Source organism: Pocillopora verrucosa, chromosome 11 (assembly GCF_036669915.1).
Source record: "Pocillopora verrucosa isolate sample1 chromosome 11, ASM3666991v2, whole genome shotgun sequence".
In the NCBI taxonomy this organism is placed as follows: Eukaryota; Metazoa; Cnidaria; class Anthozoa; order Scleractinia; family Pocilloporidae; genus Pocillopora; species Pocillopora verrucosa.
In genome coordinates this window covers 14,119,678-14,142,177 of record NC_089322.1, presented here as the reverse complement: position 1 = coordinate 14,142,177, position 22,500 = coordinate 14,119,678, and the positions used below count along the sequence as shown (strand labels likewise).

Sequence of the window (22,500 nt, the reverse complement as noted above, 5' to 3'; positions counted from 1 at the left end):
TTGTACCTTTCCATTTGTACAATTTTGGCTACAATCGCAATTTTCAGACGGAAAACACTCGGTTTAGTACTTCAGTGTGGTTTGGCCTTCGGACGCCAAGATGAATGTATTATTGTTGCCTTGGTAAGATGTCACATGAACGTGAATCTGAGCAGCGATTGGTTACTGCTTTGTTTTGGTCTGGGTCATCCGAATCTGATAACTATCCCTAACTATTTATTAAAATAAAGCTTCCTCGTTGGCTGAGAAATAGGTGCGATTTAGAGATAAAAGGTGCTATCGGTGAACAAATTGCACCAATGGGAGCCAGTCAGATTTCAAGGAACACCAGTGATTTATTGCATCCAAAATGGATATAATAAAAACTAATACCTTGTCTTTCCGTTTCCCCCCGTTTTTGAAACATTTTGAGTATGATATTTTTTTTTCGATTTTGAGCTCCTCCCGCAGGACGAGAAGGTTCATTTAAAAATTAAGGCCACCGATTCTTTTCATCGAAATTGCATAAATATTTTCTGCGCGGTAGCGTAGAACGGTTAATCATACATGTTCAATGTCGTTGTAGAAATCAATTTGGCGTCAATTACATAAAAAAAGAGGAACACCGACTTAAGTTTGTACCTGGTTTCATATTTACTTTGGGTAACAACAAGAGGCATAGTTTTCTATATGCTAATACTCCACAACTAAAATTAATTAGAATTTATCATATCGATTTTGAGGTGAGGGCAAAAAAATGGCGCCTTGATTAAGTATTTTTTATATTAATTAAAAGAGTAGACGGGATGGCTTGAGAAGTAGTTTGTGGGAATTTTCTCAGATTATGGCAGCTAAAAATAAAAAATCCGTATAACTTACAGACAGTGATGTTAAAACTTTCCTAGGAGGGAAAGAAAACCAGTATACGAAAAAAAAACCGAAATGTAAGTATTAAGTAGCTTTAACAACAGCATTTCTCGCCGCCGAGAGCGAAAATCGGCAACTGGAAGATTTGCCACAGGCCGATGTGGCCGTTTACCTGAAAGATTTCTTCTGTTGGTCAAGATGAATGAGAATTTTGTAAATTTAAATTTACGTCCATGATTGTTTTTGTAATCATGATTCAACGACTATTTCCATCCTGAGCCTTAGCGCCAACCCACTGTGCGATTTTTATTGGGGAATTGTCCATTCCTTTATTTTCAGTCATGAATAAAGTCGGCTTTTCTTGTCAGTATAGGGCTATTGTGTTTATATGATAAACAAAATAATACATGATTTTATAAATAATTGGTGGGGTGCTCTAAGTCATTTAAGTGTTTTAAAAACCTGAAAGTTTTTGTTTGATATTGCTCGAAGCAAAATGTAAATCAACCGGATCCCAGATGAGCATTCTCTTCAAAACTCCAGTTTTCCTTTTCCCCCATTTTTTTTCTTTTGTACAAAATTCATACAAACTACGATGTTATACATCTTGAGCCTCTAGCGCCATCCTACTGTGCGTTTTTTTAAGGGAAATTGACGATTTCTTTATTTTTATTCATTAATAAAGTCGACTATTCTTGTCAGTAAAGGGCTATTGTGTTTATATGATAAACAAAATAATACAAGATTTTATAAATAATGGGTGGGGTGCTTTAAGACATTTAGGTGTTTAAAAACCTGAAAAATTTTGTTTGATATTGCTCGAAACAAAATGTAAATCAACCGGATCCTAATGAGCATCCTCTTCAATACTCCAGTTTTCCTTTTCCCTAACTTTTGTCTTTTGATATTTTCTTACTTGGGTTAAAGATAGATTTTCATGTTTTCCTTTGATATAGATAAATGATATTGTCCATCAACTGATAGAGGTCTTCAAGTTCTCTTGAATAGAGTGAACCTCACAGAACTTCTTCGCGTAAATGTAAATTTATGTACATGTTCAATTCACTTTCCCAATCGTAACTGATACATGTAGAATATAGTTCCATAGTTCACGGTCACCTGCTATTAAAACTAACTGCCATTTCAGCGCAATTCACAAGTCCTAGAGTTAAAAGGTCCTTTCTATCACACAAATACGACTGGATACAACACAATAAACTGATCTATACAAGATATAATCGGGAAACATGAAAAATTTAATTGTAAGCTATATGGACAGTTTTCAGAACCGAAAACAAAACTATAGAGGAAACAAAAAGTAGTCCACTCACATCAGGTTACAAGAGACTGATTAAAATGGGAATTTGTTGCTGGAGTGCATTTTGAGAACTTAACGTGAAATTGAGGAGCTACAGCCTACAGCTACAGCTACAGCTACAGCTACAAACTACTTGGTCTCCTCGGTTTCCTTGGTCTCCTTGGTCTCCTTGGTCTCCTTGGTCTCCTTGGTCTCCTTGGTCTCCTTGGTCTCCCTAGTCTCCTTAGTCTCCTTGGTCTCCTTGGTCTCCTTGGTCTCCTGGTCTCTCTAACGTGAAATTGAGGAGCTACAGCCTACAGCTACAGCTACAGCTACAAACTACTCGGTCTCCTCGGTCTCCTCGGTCTCCTCGGTCTCCTTGCTGTCCTTGATGTCCTTGGTCTCCTTACTGACTTTGGTCCGCTTGGTTTCCATGTCTAACCCGACGTAAATCGGAATTTCCATAATGAAAGGGACTATTCCTATGCCATTCTTGGCAATGAAGATGGACTCGTCTTTGCCAAACATAAAGAACACCACCGCACGAATAACCAAGAAAGGTACATTTACGCAAACTATTTGAACAACATTGCGATACAATTTGGTACGGAAACGAGGTTTCCACCAATCTTTGGTGAATCTAGTTTCTACCATTTGCCAGGGAGATACCAACATGATAAAACAGAAGCAAGCCAACGCGAACATTGCTGTACTGAATGCTTTGGGTATTCCGAGGTCGTACTCTCTTCCTTCTAACACGATATGTATCATCTCGACTCTATCGAACAGATCGATGGTCATGGGCAATCACAAATAGGAAAACAATCTCTGTTTCTTTATGATTTTCGTAAGAATCGTCGAGATCGCCTGTGTTTGGCAACAGTAGTAGCAGAAGTGGTGTAATGCACAGAATCGCCTTAAATACGTTTGGACTCAAAAACTCGGTCTTGCTGATTCTATCTCCGAGCATTATTACTACCATTGCGATGTTTACAACCAAAGCCACGATATACAGACCCCAAATTCGAAACAGCCAACCAAGGTACAGCGATTTGAAATATAGACACACAATCCAAGCAACAACTGCTGAGCCAAAGGAAAAGGCTATGAAATACCAACTATATTTGCCCTCATACTTCGCGAGATAAGCAGATAGAAGTATGCTCTGTATAGTTATCAGACCTAAGAAAGCCACTCTTCTGAGAAATGTTGAAAACGAAGCCATATTATGTCTGACAGCTGTTTGAAACTAGAAGAAGCAAATTGTGTTGACTACTGCAATAGTAATTGATACTGTACATTTGTAAGAAAAACTTCGCAGTGAATGAGGAAACGCCTCATCTATCCTGATCAAATGATGCAAGAATGAATTACCCGAATATAACAGAAGTTTAAATGCACAGACTGATTGCATACGTAATTTGGTCGCTGCTGAAGACTTGATATTCCTATGTAGCTTCCTTAATCAGCGATTCTGGCTTTTTATTTGTATTTGTTCACATCTGCTTTTCTCGGAATAGATTACTCCACTGTATTGCACTATCAAGAAAACTTTCTTGAAATCGGCGTAGAGTTTATTTCGATGCAATTATTTTAGCATCAACTTTGTTATTGGATTTTCTTGAAGAAACTCTTATCGTGGAAAAACCTTTCAAAAAGGATATCTTTCTCATGGCCTCATGCTTAGTCTACATTGGTAGATTCCTTTTCTTCGTCTTAGCAGGCCTCCAGGCCTACTCGCTGGCTTTGTATCTTGCAAAATACAAACAAAAAGATGGTTTCTATGGATTGGTCGCCCTGTACGCTTCTGCAATTGTTCTAAGGCTTTACATCATGTTCCACAACAAGAAATTACAGTTGTTATTAGCTGTTTGGACGTGCTATATCGTTGGTTTCGTAATCTTCGTTGAGATCATATTTGGAGGTGACAAACCGATTAAAGATAACCTTGACAAAGCTAAATTCTTCGGTCCAAACATTCTAAAGACGACACTTTGCCGTGCCCTGGTGATTATTTTGTTGCTTTCAAGTACGGGAAGGGATTGCATCGTCTACCGAGACCTGATCTGGCAGTTGTCTCTCCGAATGACGTTGGATCTCTTCGATGGAGTGGAAAAGCTGGTCATTATCGAAGAGAATAAATAGAGCCATGGCGATTAGTAAGCTAGATTTTGAGTAATCAGTATGGTGCCTGTGATCGGGATAATTTAATTTAATTGATGTTCGTCTTTTAATGGAAGAGGAAGTGTTACCTAAGTTTTCTTTTGTTTTTTTATAGTAGTTTTCTACATATGTACTCATCCATTAGAGTGAATCTGCATAACCCGTTCGTTATAAGCTAATGCTGAGTTTGTCACTAGATGCTAAGGAAAGGAACAGTTATGGACGGTTGTGAACATCTAATCAAATACATCTTCACCGCTAAATTTGGCCGTGAAAATTCCCAATCAACCAATGCTGCAATAGCTAATGATTTTCGTCGGGTGGTGCATGGTGACTGTAAAGTCATATAAATCGGCAAAAAGGCGAGTATATTCAAAAGCTCCACACGAATATAAGCACCTTCGCGACCTCTCCGCTCCACAGAATTTTCTTGACATTATTACATGTGTTGTTAGGTCTGAAATCATATGCGCATATGAGTGATTTCAAAATCAAAGAAGTGTGCGGCACGAAGCACGAGTTTAGACACCACTTTATTACGTCCATTTTGAAATGGCAAAATTTAGGCCTTCAGATACAGGACATTTTAGTCTGTAAAAATGCTTTTTTGATCCAGTAGTGAGCTGGTCTTCAAAAGGCTGCAAAAGCCGTTTTTCAATTTCATTGGGTGGGAGAAAGATGCAATTTAGAGAAAAAAGGTGCTTTTTGTAAATAAATCGCACCGATAAGAGCCAATCAGATTACAAGGATCACCAGCGATTTCAAAATCGATGTAATAAAACTAGTGTCGTGTCTTTTCCCCCATTTTTGAAACATGTAAAGGTATGGTGATCCTTTTTTATGGTTTCTGTGCCGCCCGCAGGACCAGAAGGCCCATTCGAAAAATAAAGCCGCCTGTTCTTTTCTTCGAAATTGCCTAGATGTTTCTGTGTGGTAGCACAAAAGTTGATCATCGGTGTCCGATCAATTTGGTGACGATTACAATAAAAGATTGAGGAACGCCGACTTTAGTTTGTATCTGGTTTCATAATTACTTTGGGTGGCAACACGAGGGATAATTTCCTAATTACTCCACAACTAAAATTAAGTAGTAAGTAATTAATTGATTTAATTAAGTAAACTAGGATTGTGAGGTGGGGGCAGAAGAAGAATGGCACTTAGACTAGGAACTTTTTAAAGCAATTTAAAGAATAGACGGGGAGGCTCGAGGAAGGTGAAAGCTGCAACTCACAAAGGGAATTTGGGAAATGAAACGAAACACTAAGGGACGAAATCGAAGAACAAGCCAAGTCATATATCGTGCATTTTTTACCAAAAATCGTGACTATCGCCTGATGATTTTTTCTATTGTTATCTAAGCCACAGTTTACTGTAAGAAGCTGCTTTATTTTGCATGTCTTGCTGTAAGTTGGGTGCCTTTTAGTCCGTTACCTGATCCCTGCCTTTCTTTGTCAACTAACAATGTTGGTTGAGTAGTGGTAATGTTAAATAAGAAAGTAGAAGAAATAACTGTCTGTATTGGCGGGCAAACTCATTTCTGCTTTATTTTGAGAAACATGCAGTTGTATCGATCTAAGTTTGAAATACGTGTTTAGGAGCAAAGATACATCGATGCATAATATGCATGTAAACGACCTCATTAGTTAGTAATTTTGTTACCCGTGTTTGCCGAGACAGAAAAGGTAGCATCTTGGATAATTGGGTGCATAAAGTCAGGAGGCTTTCCAGGAAAACTTGAGATCCGTTAGTCTTTGATAATTTTTTTTCCTGAGAAATAGAAGAAATTTGTTCTAATGACGCATCTTTAGATTGATTATCAATTTAAAGTCCTCATTACGGGGTGAAAGGAGTTTTTCAGTGTCTGAGCAGTCCTCTTAAGTCTACCACAACAAGAGCAATTTGAGTCTTGAAATGTCTCAATCGTTGTTGGCTTGCCTCCTTCGCTTCGTATCCAACACGCTACGAAAATCAAAATAACTGGTATACTTTTCTTCTCTCTACATCCCATCCTTGACTCTCTGGTTTATCGTTGTGCCCGGATCTCTTGAAGATGACACTTTGCCTAATTCCGCTCCTTTTGTTGCTGTGGCTTAACACATTTGAAACGAAAAGTGAAGACAGAGAGCTCTTATTAAAGCTGGTCTTCCAAATAACATTAGATCTTTTCGACGGAACTGAAATGCTGCAAGTTATTCCGGAGGTAAATGACCTTGGCATTCCCAAGCGCTTTGAGGAAGCTATCATTACCTTCGTTTGTATAAGTTTTATGTTTCGCATTTTCAATTAGTTGAGAACAAGATTTCGGACAAGTCTATTAACAAATAATCAGCCATCATCGGTATCACCTTTCAGTTTTTACAAACTAATTTTGTGTTTTTAGGCCCTCGATTGGCTCTGTGCTTTAAGTTCAAGAGAGATACGCCAATTTTCATGGCCAAAAATGGCATTTTGATCATTCATTGGATTTTGGAGATTTTTCAGTGTTGTAACGATGAGCTAAGAAGTTAGGGAGTCTTGGAGCCTGGAGAGACTGAACTGTTCAATCAAACGCGAGATCACACATTCGACAACTTTAAGTTCCTTTGCACAGTTATGTATTTTTCTAGTTTGTTTAGCATTTCACCGTTTGATTTCCAGCTCCAAGAAATGTCGTAACAAAACAAGTGAAAAAAATACCATATTTTTTTTCACGTGTATTTAATATCCTCAATCAGCTGCTGACACGTCACTGGCCTTTTGCACCACTCGGTCAGGTCAGATGAATGAACGGCAAAGCCTTCGCCATTTTCAATCCAAGGTAGTTTGTGGGAATTTCCTCGGATCATGGCGGCTAACACTGAAATATCCATATCACTTACAGACAGTGACGTTAAAACTTTTCTAGAAGGGAAAGAAAACCAGTATTCGAAAAGAAAAACCGAAATGTATGTATTAAGTGGCTTTAATAACAGCATTTCTCGCGGCTGAGAGCGAAAATTGGCAACTGGAAGATTTGCCACCGGCCGATGTGGCCGTTTACCTGAAAGATTACTTCTGTTGTTAAGATGAATGAGAATTTTTTAAATCGAAAATTATGATTGTTTTTGTTATCATGATTCAACGCATTTTTCCTCAGCGCCAACCCACTGTGCAATTTTTATTGGGGAAGAGTCCATTCCTTTATTTTCAATCATGAATAAAATCGGCTTTTCTCAGTAAAGGGCTATTGTGTTTATATGATAAACATAATTATACATGATTTTATAAATAATTGATGGGGGGCTCTAAGTCTTTAAGTGTTTTAAAAACCTGAAAAATTTTATTTGATATTGCTGGAAACAAAATGTAAATCAACCGGATCCCTAATGAGCATTCTCTTCAAAACTCCAGTTTTCCTTTTCCCCAATTTTTTTTCTTTTGTACAAAAGTCATACAAACTACGGTGTTATAAAAGGATTTCCTGCCCCGAAAAATTCTTTAACAAAACACGTGAAAAAATACCATATTTTATACCACGTGTATTTGTTATCGCCAATCAGCAGCTGACACGTCACTCGCCTTGCGCACCACTCGGTCAGGTTAGATGAATGAACGGCAAAACCTTCGCCATTCTCAATCCAAGGTAGCTTGTGGGAATTTTCTGGGATTATGGAGGATAACACTGAAAAATCCAAAACAAAGATAGTTTTTCATGTTTTCCTTTGATGTAGATTGTCCATCAACTGATATAAGACTTTTTTCTCTGGAAAAGAGTGAACCTCACAGAACGTCGTTGCGTAAATGTGAATTTATTTACATGTGTAATTCACTTCCTAATCGTCGCTGATACGTGTAGAGTATAGTTCCATTATTCAAAGGAAGGAAAAGAATTAAGGCAGTCATCTAGGTACACCTGATACAAAAATTAATTGCCATTTCAGTGCAATTCACAAGCCCTACGATTCAAAAATCTTTTCTATCATATATATACGACTGGATACAACACAGTAAACTGAACTATATAAGATATATTTGGAACACATGAAAATATTAATTGTAAGCTCTATGTACAGTCTGCAGAACCGAAAAAACCATAGACGAAACAAAATGCAGTCTACTCACATCAGGTTACAAGAGACTGATTAAAATTGGAATTTGTTGCTTGCAAAATGTAATACAAAAACAAGAGTGCATTTTGAGATCTTAACATAAAATTGAGGAGCTACAAACTACAGCTACAGCTACAAACTTGGTCTACTTGGTCTCCCTGATCCCCTTGGTGTCCTTGGCGCTATTGGTCTCCTTAGTCTCCTTGCTGTTCTTGGTCTCCTTGGTGTCCTTACTGTCCTTGGTCTCCTTGCTGTCCTTGGTCTCCTTGCTGTCCTTGGTCTCCTTGCTGTCCTTGGTCTCCTTGTCTAACACGACGTGAATGGCGTAGATTACCAATTTCCATAAAGGAAAGTACTATTCCTATGCCATTCTTGGCAATGAAGATGGACTCGTCTTTGCCAAACACAGAGAACACCACCGTACGAAAGACCAAGAAAGGTACATTTACGCAAACTATTTGAACAATATTGCGATACCATTGGGTGTGGAAACGAATCTTCGCCTCATCAGGGGTGATTTTAATTTCTGCCATGTGCCAGGGAGACACCAACACGATAAAACCGAAGCAAGCCAACGCGATAATTGCTGTACTGAATGCTTTGGGTATTTCAAAGTCGCACTCTCTTGCTTCTAACACGATATCTATCATCTCGACTCCATCGAACAGATCGACGGTCATGGGAAGACACAGATAGGAAACAATCTCTGTTTCTTTATAATTTCCGTGTGAATCATTGAGATCGCCTGTGTTTAGCAACAGTAGTAAAACAATTGGAGTAATGCACAGAGTCGCCTTCAATGCATTTGGACTCAAAAACTCGGTCTTGCTGATTCTATCTCCGACGAGTACTACTACCATTGCAATGTTTACAACCAAAGCCACAACATACAGGCCCCAAATTCGAAAGAGCCAACGAAGGGACAGCGATTTAAAAGATTTCCGTATCCAAACAACAACCGCTGGGACAAAGGAAATAACCATGAAATACCAATTGGATTTGCCTTCATACTTCGCGAGATAAGCAGATAGAAACATGCTCTGTGTAGTTATCAGAACGAAGAGAGCCAATCTTCCGAGCGTTGCTGAAAACGAAGCCATAATTATGTCTGACAGCTGTCTGAAACAAGAAGCAAATTGTGTTGATCACTACAATAGGAAATGATACCATAAATTTAGCAGCGAATGAGGAAACGCCACATCTATCCTCATCAAATGATGCAAAAGTAAATTACCCGAATGTTCCAGAAGCTCAGATGCACAGACTGATTGCATACGTTATTTTGGTCGCTGCTGGAGACTTGATATTCTTTTGTAGCTTCTTTAATCAGCGATTCTGGCTTTTTATTTCTATTTGTTCACACCTGCTTTTCTGGGATAAGATTACTTCATTAAATTGCACTTTCTAGGAAACTTTCTTCAATTCGGCGTAAAGTTTATTTCGATGCAATTATTATAGTATCAACTTTGTTATTGGACTTTCTCGAAGAAACGCTTATCGTAAAAAAAACTTTTCAAAAAGGATATCTTTCTCCTGGCCTCATACTTTGTCTACATTGGCAGATTCTTTTTCTGCAGCAAACAAACGAGTAAGCTCTCACAACTTCAAATTAAAAAATTTGAATTTACTCACAATTATTTTCCTTGCCGTTTCCTTAATGAACAGAGGTAAATCTTCGAACATGAACGAGTCGTCGATCAGAGTGAATAATACTTTCCGTTAGATCATTGACTGTTTTTGAAGAAAACATTGTCGTGACAGTCCTTGCCAAACTAGTTCCGTTGTTTTTCAAATCTTCGTGCGCTTTTTTCTTCTTACGCACTCTCTAATTGACAGGTGTCAGATTGTCACAGGTACTTGTGAAAATAATGTTTCAAAGTTTGTTAAGAAGCCTTTTAAATCATCTTTATCGTTTCCGAAATGAAAATGCTTCAGTGAGGCATCTCCCTTTAATTTGCATCACCCCTATTTTAACCAGTTACTCGGTCAAAAATTGTTCAGTTTATGGAAGATCTTGCCGTATTTACAGCCCTAAATCATTCGGGTTCTTTCGGAAAGAATCTCGTCAAGTTTCAAAAAAATAAACTTGTTATTTACCGGCTAAGGGTCGGTCCGTATGGTGAAAAACTGTCAACCTCGGTCTTGAAAATGCTGCCGTCGGCCTACGGGTTCGGGCAGTATTTTCAAGACCTCGGTCACAGTTTTTCACCATACGGACCTCCCAGCCCGGAAATAACATATATGTATCTTCTTTAATCTGCGATTCTGGCTTTTTTTCACTGCTTTTCTTGGAAGAGATCACTTCATTGTATTACACTTTCCAGGAAACTTTCCTAAATTCGGCGTAAAGTTTATTTCCATGCAATTATTATAGTATCAACTTTGTTATTGGACTTTCATGAAGAAACGCATATCGTAGAAAAATCTTTCGAAAAGGATATCTTTCTCATGGCCTCATACTTAGTCTACATTGGCAGATTCCTTTTCTTTGTCTTAGCAGGCCTCTAGGCCTACTCGCTGGCTTTGTATCCTGCAAAATACAAACACGAAGATAGTTTCTTTGGATTGGTCGCCCTGTACTTTCCTGCAATTGTTCTGCAATGCTTGCATTCGTCTTTATCAGCCTTCTGGTGTCTCAACTGTTCGGGATAAAGATAAGAGGTTCCGGACGGTAGACAACTCGCAGATGGACAGCTAGTTTGAGCACAAGCTTACAATATTTCTGTGTCAATTGCTCCTTTTTGGAGCTCTGCATGTATCTATGGCGGGGTTACGAAAAGGATACATCCATTTTTATTGCTAAAAATGCTATTGTCATTTGCCTTGGTCTCTTTGAGGTATGTTCAATCTGTGAGTGTTGTGGTTGTAACAATTAGTAAGCTAGATTCTGAATAATCAGTATAGTGCCTGTGATCTGGATAATGTTGTTGTAACGAACTTAATTTACGTTGGAAGAGGATCTGTTACCTAAGTTTTCTTTTATTATTAAACAGTAGTTTTCTACATATTTATTCATCCATTAGAGTGGATTCGTATAACCCCTGGGGGGTGAGGGGTGCATGGTGACTGTTAAGTCCCACAAATCAGCAAAACGCCGAGTATTTTCGAAAGCTCCACACGTATGTGTGCACCTTCATAACCTTTCGGCTCCACAGAATTTTCTTGGCATTATTACATGTATTATTAGGTCTGAAGTCATATGCGCATATGATTAATTTCAAAATCAAAGGAGTGTGAAGCACGAGTTTGATTAGAAACCACAAGTATGATTGCACGAAACGAAGTTTTAACACCACTTTATTACATCCAGTTTGAAATGGAAAAATTCAGTTCCTCAGATACAGGCCTTTTTAGTCTGTGGAAATGCTTTTTTTATCTAGCAGTGAGCTGGTCTTCAGAAATTTGCAAAACTGAGTCGTTTTTCAATTTCATTAGGTGGGAGAAAGATGCAATTTAGAGGAAAAAGGTGCTTTTTGTGAATAAATCGCACCATTAGAGCCAATCAGATTACAAGGATCAGCAGTGATTTCAGAATGGATGTAATCAAAACCAGTGTCGTGTCTTTTCTTCAATTTTTGAAACGTGTAAAAGAATGATAATTCTTTTTTTTTTTCTTCTTTTTTTTTTTTTTTTTTTTTTTGGGGGGGGGGGGTTTGCACCTCCCGCAGGGCGAGTAGGCTTGTTCGAAAAATAAAGCGCTGGTTCTTTTCCTCGAAATTGTACATATGTTGATGCTGGATGTCCAATCAATTTGGTGTCGATTACATTGAAAGATAGAGGAACGGCGACTTAAGTTTGTACCTGCCTTCATATTTATATTGGGTGACAGCACAAAGGATAGTTTCCTAATTGTTAATACTCCACGACTAAAAAATTAAGTAGACTTTCACGTATCGATTGAGAGGTGGGGGCAAAAGAAGAATGCCATACTAAGTGAATTTTAAAGCAATTTAAAGACTGGACGAAATGGCTTGAGGATGATGAAAAGTCCAACTCACAGAGTGAATTTGGGAAATGAACGAAAAACGTAAATATTTGGGCGAATCAAAGACAAAATCGAAAAGAATTTGTTCTTTAGCCCGGATTTCTTGAAGATGACCCTTTGCCTAACTCCGCCATTTTTTATTTTTATTTTTTAACTCTCAATTTAAAAAAAGTCTAAAGATTTTGACCTAAAGAGACTTTTAATTCGCTGAAAATCTGGACCTGTCAAATGAGCCATTTCCGAGAAACCTTGCAAGGTGACGTATGCAATTTCTAAGAAAAATATTGCATAACAATGATTCGGGGATTCCCCGAATACCACTCATTTCCACGGATTGCGTTATGACGATGAAGCCATCTATCAGCAAACAAAGTTCTCAAAGTCATTTTTTTAATTACTTCAAATTCGTTTTCATTGGAGCATTTATATAAATTTCATTTGCGGTTTCCTCTTTTATTCTCTTGAACTTCATTTTCTAATATCTTCTTTCACTGCAATATTTCCCACAAATTTTTCAAAGCTGCACTGGGCCTAATATTTTGAGGAATTTGTTTGCTGATAGTCTGTTTCAGGGGATTCCTTGAAAAGCTATTTGATAATTAGAAGGATCTAGGTGAAAGATAACAAAACGTGCGCCATTATGAAAATAGTTTCGACGACTTCTCTCAAATGTTGGAAATTTTGGGGAGTTTCTTTGCTTAATGAATGACGTTCAGCTTGCATAATATGATCAGTTTGGTCTGACAGTTAGAATAGTAAACTGCTTGGTTCAACAGACCACGAAAGTTAAACAACAACATCCGAAAGCTTTTCTGCATAATTGTTTCATCAACTGTTAGAAAAAGGCTATAGAGTTTAAAAATACCAACTCTACTTCCAAAAACAGAAAGTACACTGTTTAGAGCGGCAAAATAAATAACATTTCGCAAAGAGAAATTTTCTCACAAACACAAATGTTGTGGTGTCACAAACAGGCCCTCAAGCGATGAATGAAACCTTCTTGCCTCGTCAGCACAATTTATATAATACTTCTATTTTGATTGTGTCTAAGGCGCAATCACCGCTTTTTCACGACGCGAAACGCATCCAACAATGTTGCAGTGGTTGTTTCCACCATTTTATAACAGGGTCAACAGAAAACCCATGGAAGCCATGACGATCAATCTTGTCCCAAACTCTTTCGAAATTCCGAGACTATTTTCCTTGCCGTCGGTTACAATAGTCAAGATAACAACTCCACCGAAAAGATCGATAGATAACTGAACGGACAACCGATGGTACTCTTGGGATCCGTCCAGATTTCTGGCTGTATGCAATTTACTAAAACCGAAAAAACAAAGGTGTAATGCAAAGAACCACTCTCAGATCAGTCCGGTTAGTTATCTTTTTGACAACCCTGAGAAGGTATTACTTGGCCGCGGGTTAATACTAATTTATCCTTGAGTGTCGACAATGTCTCTCACGAGTGAGAGGTATTACAACCTGAATTGTATCCACCAGCAGGCAAATTATGTTCCGTTTAGTCTAGATCTATACTTACAGAATACGTATTTAAACCAAAGACAATTTTTAAACAAGTAAGAACATCGAATGCAGAGAACATCAGCACATAAGATCAGTTTGTAGAAAAGCTACTTCAACCTCCGTTATAATATATAGAACAAAATCTTATTCCAAACATACAGCAAAATTCGGTAAAAATAGTTTATTACTCTACTTGCAGTTCTGACATGTACACACGGATATAAAACACCGTATTCTCAAAGAGTGCATTTCAACTGTGTTTCCTACAAAAAAAATCCAAAACCAAAGTAATCACAACTACTAATCAGAACAAAAGCTTACCATGATTATTAGCCTATGAGAATTCAAAGTAGAAACAGGCAACCTCCTTAAAGCGCGAGAAACGCGAGTGATCAAGTCATGATTGGTTTTAATTTTGCATTTGATTGCCGATTGTGACACAAGTTTTCTAAACCAATCACACAACGAAGTAAGGCTACACCAAAGCAATACAGCATCACTTCAATACTTAGTTGGAAACTGCTTCAACAAAGTTAGTTGGTAATCGGAGCATTCTCATAGTTTATTCTCAGTCATCGTCAGCCTTTGTTCCAAAATTGAAACTGTCTGCAAGAAAAAGTGGCTCAATGAATATATCTCCCCTACACTGAAAAATGTCTTTAAAAAAATCATATATCATTGCGTTCAAGCATAGGCTAATACATCTCAACGAAATGTTTGCCTCGTCTCTTTACAGGAAAAAAAAAATCTTACGAGACTGTTCATGACCTCTTTCCTGATGGGGGCCATGAACTTGATAGCCAACCTTCTGTTTCAGAAATGAGCCCCATCTTACGATCAGGTGTTAGGAAGTAACACAAACTGAGTACATGAAAGTCGTGTCCTCAGTTTCTAAGTCTTGTGTCTTGTTTAAGGAAGGTTGCTTTTAAAATGGATATTGATTCGTAGTCGGATATGTGAAAACTTTTCATAGGGCCACACCCTTTCGCTCCTTTTCCCCTAGCATGGCTTCCCCTTCAACCTTTGTTATTCTCCCCAAGTGTGGCAGCATGATGGGGTCACTAACAGGAGTGCATCCCTACTCCACCCCCAAGAATCTTGAATTCCAAAATAATTCCCTGTTCAGAAATGTTTCTACGACAAACCTGTGTTAGCACATCCAACTGCCCCACTATGTGCTTCAATGTCAAGCTCAGTTGCGGAGAAATATCTCTTCTTTCCCGGGGTGTGGTGAGGGGAGGCTGTGTAGCTGGAATGCCACCAAAACCATCAGCCTCCCCAATCTGCTTTGTTTCTTCATCTCATTTGCTCTGTTTCTGAAGAATGAAAATTTGCAAGAAAACATCTTGGTTAACTTTGCTCTTAAACTGAATCACATCAAGTGGAGAGGGGTTCTTGTGAACTTTAAATCTTTGCCATCAACTGGCAAATTAAACGAGTAAATTTATTCACAATGCATCCACTACAATTTCGTTTCAACAATGGCCAATGCTATATACAAACCTAGAAGATAGGCATTGTAGAACAGTTCATGAATACAATGGAAAATATCCTATAATGTCAGTTATTCATTCAATCAATCTACATTGTCATAATACTTAAAGGAACTTATTCATGAAAACTTCTCCATGCATAATATAACTAGATAGAAATGCCAACTTGATGCATTCAAAACACTCCTCAGCCTGTAGATAATTTCAAATGTCATCCTCCAAAAGCGGCTAAGTACTACGAAATTGTCAAATTGTTTACAGCATAATCATGCAAGCTACAATCCATAATTGTTAATTTAAAAATTTGATATAAAAGCATGCTCCATCTGACGAACGAACTACTATTATCAGACTTAACTAAAGGTCTGCCAAAATATCCTCAGGGAAAGGTCTATTTATGCATGCTGAAAACAGCACAGAGCAAGGAACAGCTAGTGAACAGCAAGGATCGAAATGCACCAATCAGAGCTGTTGAAAAACAACCAATCACAGCAGAGCATCATGCTTTATAAGATCACGCATGACCAGTCGACCTCATCGCCTGAAGAAGACTAGCAGTATGCAGTCGAAACGTCGCGATCTATATCACACGTGACTACACCGTGAGACAAACGGAAAACTTAGCTTATTTATTGTTATTCACCACGATGAATAACCACAACCTTTTCCATGAAATGTAAAGCTGATAACTAAAAATCATCCACGCATAACAATTTACACTAATCAGTACCATTGTACAGTTATTTTACAGAAATGTACTTTTTTTGCCCTTACATCACTCCTAAGACTTTACACGGTTAAAAAGCTTAATCTCGTCTAAAATCGATTTTGTGGTTAATCAAAACTATAACAATATTATCGAACGTGATTGATTTGAGCACCAATAAGACAGTGTATGCGTCATGCTTTTAATTGGACAGTTGAATAGAACAGTTGGCACCTCATGTTTTTGCAAGTGGACAGTGCGTGTCATGAGCACTCGCTGTTGTTGTGGATTTCAGCGAGTTAACAGTTCTTATTTTGATGAAAACGTATAACCCATGTCTAGTTGCTTTCTCAAACCCGTTATGGACAAATCAGACTCTCGCTTTGCGATGTCGTCCAATTTTTTCAATTACTCGTATGATTACAGACCGTGTTAGACTCTACTCGGTCCAATTTCTATAATTAATTTACAACATAAACAATCACATTACCGAAGTGATAAATCAACAGCTCTTTGAACACTCCTGAAAAAATTAGAAGGCAAATTGCTGATTCTAGCCATTTTCTTTCGCATTCTCTTGCGACACATGCCATGTCACAAGTTTCCGTAAAGTAATAAAGTAATAAAATTTAGAGATATTTGCAAAAGGTTTGTTTACGAAGAATTATTGAATGTTACTTTCAAAAATGGGCTTTCATTTCAGAATGTAAACTTCTTTCCCTTTGAAGTCTATGAACAAAATCCGATCACCGAGCATTGTGGCAATAAGAAAACGTTGTCGTGTTTGTCAACACATAAGCCACGGCTGATTCAACTGTTCATTACCGTTTCCTTTTTCTCCAAACTTATACAAAAACTGTCCTCTCTTATCAAAGACTTTCACACAGTTATTTTCGAGGTCAGTTACAATGAATTTGTCCACGTAAAAAATGCAAACGAGCGGATGATCCAGCCTTCTGGGCCACTGTCTCCAAACTTAAACACAGGTTCACCATCCATTGTAAACACCTGAATTCTGCTGTTCTCATACTCCGCTACAACGATAAAACGTCCATCACTTGAAATACAAACACTTGTACGTATCTTAAACTCTCCATCTCCACTTCCCTGTTTTCCAAAGCTTTTCACAAAGTTCCCTGTCTGTAAGTCCCACTGTTGTTATTTGATGATTACATTCATCTACCACCAGAATCTCGTCATCGTTGAGGAATGTGACGTCGACTGGTTCGTCAAACTGTCCATCCATGCTTCCAGGACAACCAAGTCGCACAAACTTTCCTGTGTCATCAAATACCAGAATACACTGACCATCCAAATCAGCCACGGCAATAACAACTTTAATTTTCACTGCAATGCCAGCTGAACTCGGAGGCATTTCTCCCGGAAAGTCCAACTTGCCCATAATATTTAACTCTCGTACTTTTATTAGAAATGAGAACGGACTCCTGACAAGTTTCTGACCATTTATCGTTACTTCCATTCTAGTGCTTTCGCTGAAAAACTTCACCTGGAAACGTCCATCTTGTTTATCACTCCTCTCCAAATTCCTCACCTAATCAGCAGGGTCCATGTGTATTTCAACACGATCTTTGTGCTGAGTGTTTCTGATCCCTCCTTCGCTTGTTTTGGGACAAATTAGTAGCTCTGCTTCTACACCAGCTTGGACTTCGAAGTCTTTACTCTGCAAATTTTCTTGCACCAGGGCTAAGACAATTTTTACCTTTAGAAATTTTTCATTCTCTGTTGGTGTTCCTTGATGAACTCCTTGAATTTGAGTATTATTGTTTATTGTTGGGGACATATGTTTCTTCACTCTGCTGTAATAGATTCAATGGCTGGTTCACCATTCTGTTTGTACATTTCCTCTTGACTTGCGTATTCCTGGTCCAGATTAGGTTTCAATTAGCTCTTTCATAATCCATCCTGAGGCTTGGCATTCCATTGCAGTGAAGAACATCGCGGAGAGGTGGAGAGAAGCCTTTCATTGACAAAATCAGAAATGGAAGAGGAAGGAGTGGATGTGGCTATAGCAGTATAGATCTTCCAACTTCTTGCTTGTTTCGAGAAGCTTTCATTCAAAGCAACCCTCTCATTTCAGTGCACGATAGTAAAGAGAAGAAGAGGCTATTACATTTTTCAATTCTAATATGGGTCTGAAATTGTAGCTTTCCATTTGTACAATTTTGGCTACAATCACAATTTTCAGACGGAAAACAATCGGTTTAGTACACTCAGTGTGGTTCGGCCTTCGAACGCCAAGATGAATGTATTATTGTTGCCTCAGTAAGATGTCACATGGACGTGAATCTGAGCAGCGATTGGTTACTGTTTTGTTTTGGTCTGGGTCATCCGAATCTGATAACTATCCCTAACTATTTATTAAAATAAAGTTTCCTCGTTGGCTGAGAAATAGATGCGATTTAGAGATAAAAGGTGCTATTAATGAACAAATCGCAGCAATGGGAGCCAGTCAGATTTTAAGGAACACCAGTGATTTATTGCATCCAAAATGGATATAATAAAAACTAATACCTGGTCTTTCCGTTTCCCCCCGGTTTTGAAACATTTTGAGTATATTTTTTTTCGGTTTTGAGCTCCTCCCGCAGGGCGAGAAGGTTTATTTAAAAATTAAAGCCGCCGATTCTTTTCATCGAAATTGCATAAATATTTTCTGCGCGGTAGCGTAGAACGGTTAATCATACATGTCCAATGTCGTTGTAGAAATCAATTTGGTGTCAATTACATAAAAAAAGAGGAACGCCGACTTAAGGTTGTACCTGGTTTTATATTTACTTTGGGTAACAACAAGAGGCATAGTTTCCTATGTGCTAATACTTCACAATTAAAATTAAGTGAAATTTATCATATCGATTTTGAGGTGAGAGCAAAATATGGAGCCTAGACTAAGTACTTTTTATAGTAATTAAAAGAATAGACGGGATGGCTTGACAAGAAGTTTGTGGGAATTTTCTCGGATTATGGCAGCTAGAAGTGAAAAATCCGTATCACTTACAGACAGTGACGTTAAAACTTTCCTAAAAGGGAAAGAAAACCAGTATACGAAAAGAAAAACCGAAATGTAAGTATTAAGAGTGAATGTCTCTAAAAATCATTTTTAATTTATGCCAAACCGGCCTAATGTAGTGTTGCAAAAACGCCTGTGGTAGTTTCTCAAAATCTCCAGCAATACTATCACGAGGGCTTATAAGGTGGGTCTTCAAATTAATCGTTTCATTTTTCTGGTATATTCTGCTGTTTTGATATACCAACCAACCAAACTTCGCTAAAAAATTATAAATAGCGCCAGATTGAAATGAACAAAATCAACATTGCAATGACACAAGCAAAGCATTGTTTAGTCGCAGCCGCACTTAGCTTTTTGTGTTTACTTTGACATTAATAGTTCCTTACCTTAGAAATATTTTATAGGCCCTTGTTACTCCGTTTGGAAGATATTTTCGAAATACTGTCCTTTGCAATTTGGTGTGAAGGGGACCGACCGGCTAACTCATTGAAGCCACTGAGCCGGGATAAGTAAAATAAAGTTACTTCTTGTTGTCATTTTTTACAGCGTGTCGCAACCCAGTTACGTTTAGTCTACTTTGATCCTAATTTTGGCTTTTTTTGACGTCCCACACAAAAAGAGTCCCCTACAAAACGGTAGGTAACGCTCGGGATTTGGCGGATTTTAATTAATTTTTCACAGGTTCCTGTCACTCTGCGTGACATATGATAATCTGTCACGTAAGGAGATCAACAAACAATTCATTCTGCCTCACATATAAATTCTAAACAAATATACTGCCATCTTGAACGAAAACGATACAACAAAGAAATAGACTTTACAAAATTTCATAAACATAAACCGTACAATGAAAACCTTATGGAACGAAAATAACGATACAATTTTCCCACGGAAAGACAATGTGATCGGTTAACGAAAGTAAACAAAAAACAAAAGCGCAATAATCGTCGGTGAAAGAAATAAAGACAGCGGTTGCTTTACCTCCAGCAGAAAAAGAATGTCTTGTTCTTTAATTGATATTGCAGGTGGCGTTTGTGGTGCAGAGGAACGCGCAAGGCATCAGTCCACTCAGACAATATCTCTGTCATCATGCAGCAAGGATATCAGAAGCCACAAGCGTTTTTTACAATTTTCAGGTGTTGAGACAGAGATTGAACTTATCTTAGCAAGAAGCGGGATTTTCGTAAAGCCCGTAAACTTTTCAGAAATGACTGTTTGCCCATTACATCAATCAAGCCTTGGAATCGGATGGAGAAAGGGGAAATTACTTTGCAGCACTCAAAACAAGTTTTTGAACATACAAAAACCTCGTACCCGTCGGATCAGGTAAGCGATTACAATGAGTCATGATCTTGTAAGAATTGACGTCCCTCAAGTTTATTCTCATTGTATGTAAGGATGAACATCCTTATAGCTTCTCATTTCACGCAGGTTACTCGGCGGGAATCACAGACTCCATATCCTAGTTTAACAGCAAAATTATTTTCATGTCTTATCGGATTTTTGCAAATATTTTTACCTCGGAAAACACTGGCGTTCACTCAACATTTTCGTCTCTCTCAAAACTTATTCAAAACCGGTGATGGGCTCCTGTCAAAACTAATTAATGTCGTGGGGAACGCTCGAATTGAAATATTCACAGATATGCGGGGAAAAAAGGAAAGAAACGTAGAATACTGACTTGTGACAAGGTTAACTACAGAATGCGTCATCAATTTGGGGTTTGTGGGGCTTTTGCTTGGGCTAGTTTTGTTCTTTTGCCACATGCAGAGCTATTTGTTCAAGGAGGATGTGTAAGGTAAAAAAGTATAAATTAATTATTTCTCTCAAAATATTAAAGGAATTTGTGTGCGATGTCGACAGTCCTTAGCAAAATTTAAAAAATCAGTTACAATCTCAGAGCTTGAGTGCCACAGGAGGTGTGGAAAACATCACAGAAGGTCTAAGTGGTCTAACCTTGGTGAGTTTCTTCGAAGTGTTCGTGAAGAATTTCCATCCAATATAATTAATAAAAGTGGAAAACCTTAACACATTCTCTGAATTCTCCCTTCTCCGCCATTTTCATGCCTAGGGATTCAACCCAGGGCGTGTTCAGGCCAACTTGTATGCGCATGCTCAAACGCCGCCATTGCTGCCCGTCTAGGCAAAACCATTCATGGCGCAAGAATCGGATAGGCGTGCCCAGATAGCAAATCACACTCCATGATATATCCCAATAATGAAGGTTTTAAATTATTATATGGCTTCTCAACAGTTTTTCGAAATGCTCCGAATGGAAAATTTTACTGAGAAGTAACTGGATAAAGATATCAGGATAGGTTATCAGTCAATTATATTATGAGGTAAAAATAGTTATCGAATATTAACTTCCACCTTGCATGCGACTTGCCCTTTCATACACGACACCCCGCACGTGGATACGGTTAATCTCATTTTGAAGCCATCCTAAGCAATGTGTTCACTTTTTCGTCAGGTTGATGAAGGGAGTGACTCTGATATTCCTGCCACTTGTGCTGTCACTGTTGGTGATGAAGCATTGTCAGAAGGTTCCACATCTAGACGGCAGGGCCTATTTGTTCCGCAAGAAGATTCCGAAGAGAGTGATGAAGGCTCCATTCTAGACAACGAGTCCCAGGTGCAGCTATATCGCTTCTTACACCCTCGAGACGTCAGTCCAGTACGTCACACGTTATCAGTGCAGTGGAATACAGCGCACGAGCGCACTAAACGCAGATACTTACGGAAAGCTCAACAATGTATTTCTGCAATGCTGGATGTCCTGGCACCTGAAAATTCGCAAAATTTGTGGACGGAGCTTTTTGATCGTCACGCTGTATGCAGCGAGAGTCAGGTTGTGGTCGTAGGCAGAAGTGAAAAAGAGACGGAGCTTCTTCATGCATTTGCTGAAAGCTACTTGAACGCACAACATTGGAGCATCAGACGGCAAATGCTCTCATTGATGGCAGACAAATTATCCCTGAAAGAGATGAGGGAGTGTATTCCAACCGTTACTAGCTATCGCTACAAAATCGCCCGACGCTACAGGCTGATACATGGAAGAGCTGCTCCTTTTCCAAACCAGGAGAAAAGGAGAATGAGAGTTGAACCTGTAAAATTAGAACATTTTGTTTCTTTTATAACGAGTCCACACGTTATTTAAGATGTTTCTTTCGGGGAAAAACTTCTGAAATTGTCGACTGGCGAGATCATAAAAACACCCAATGTTATCAGAACAATGACACCAGAGCGTATTGTCCAGCAATATCAACAATACTGTTGTGAAACCAACTTTGAGCCTATGAGTAAGAGAACTCTACAGAGAGTTTTGGCCGTGTGTTCTTCATCTGTTCGCAAGTCTCTGTAAGGACTTGATAACTTTTCAGCATCAGGAGTG

The 22,500-nt window shown here is 38.4% G+C and overlaps 1 protein-coding gene and 2 pseudogenes across 1 annotated transcript; 2 read left to right on the top strand and 1 right to left on the bottom strand.

Moving 5' to 3' along the window:
- The first annotated feature begins 3,814 nt into the window (after positions 1-3,814).
- LOC131787477 (uncharacterized) lies at positions 3,815-11,249 on the top strand (annotated as a pseudogene).
- A 5,735-nt stretch (positions 11,250-16,984) lies between these two features.
- Positions 16,985-17,561, bottom strand: LOC136284192 (E3 ubiquitin-protein ligase TRIM71-like). Its single transcript, XM_066174035.1, has 2 exons — positions 17,255-17,561; positions 16,985-17,115 (listed from the first exon to the last, which is right to left on the bottom strand). The coding sequence occupies exons 1-2, from the start codon at positions 17,559-17,561 to the stop codon at positions 16,985-16,987; spliced, it is 438 nt and encodes a 145-aa protein (XP_066030132.1).
- A 4,312-nt stretch (positions 17,562-21,873) lies between these two features.
- LOC136284191 (uncharacterized) overlaps positions 21,874-22,500 on the top strand; it is a 2,746-nt pseudogene continuing 2,119 nt past the window's right edge.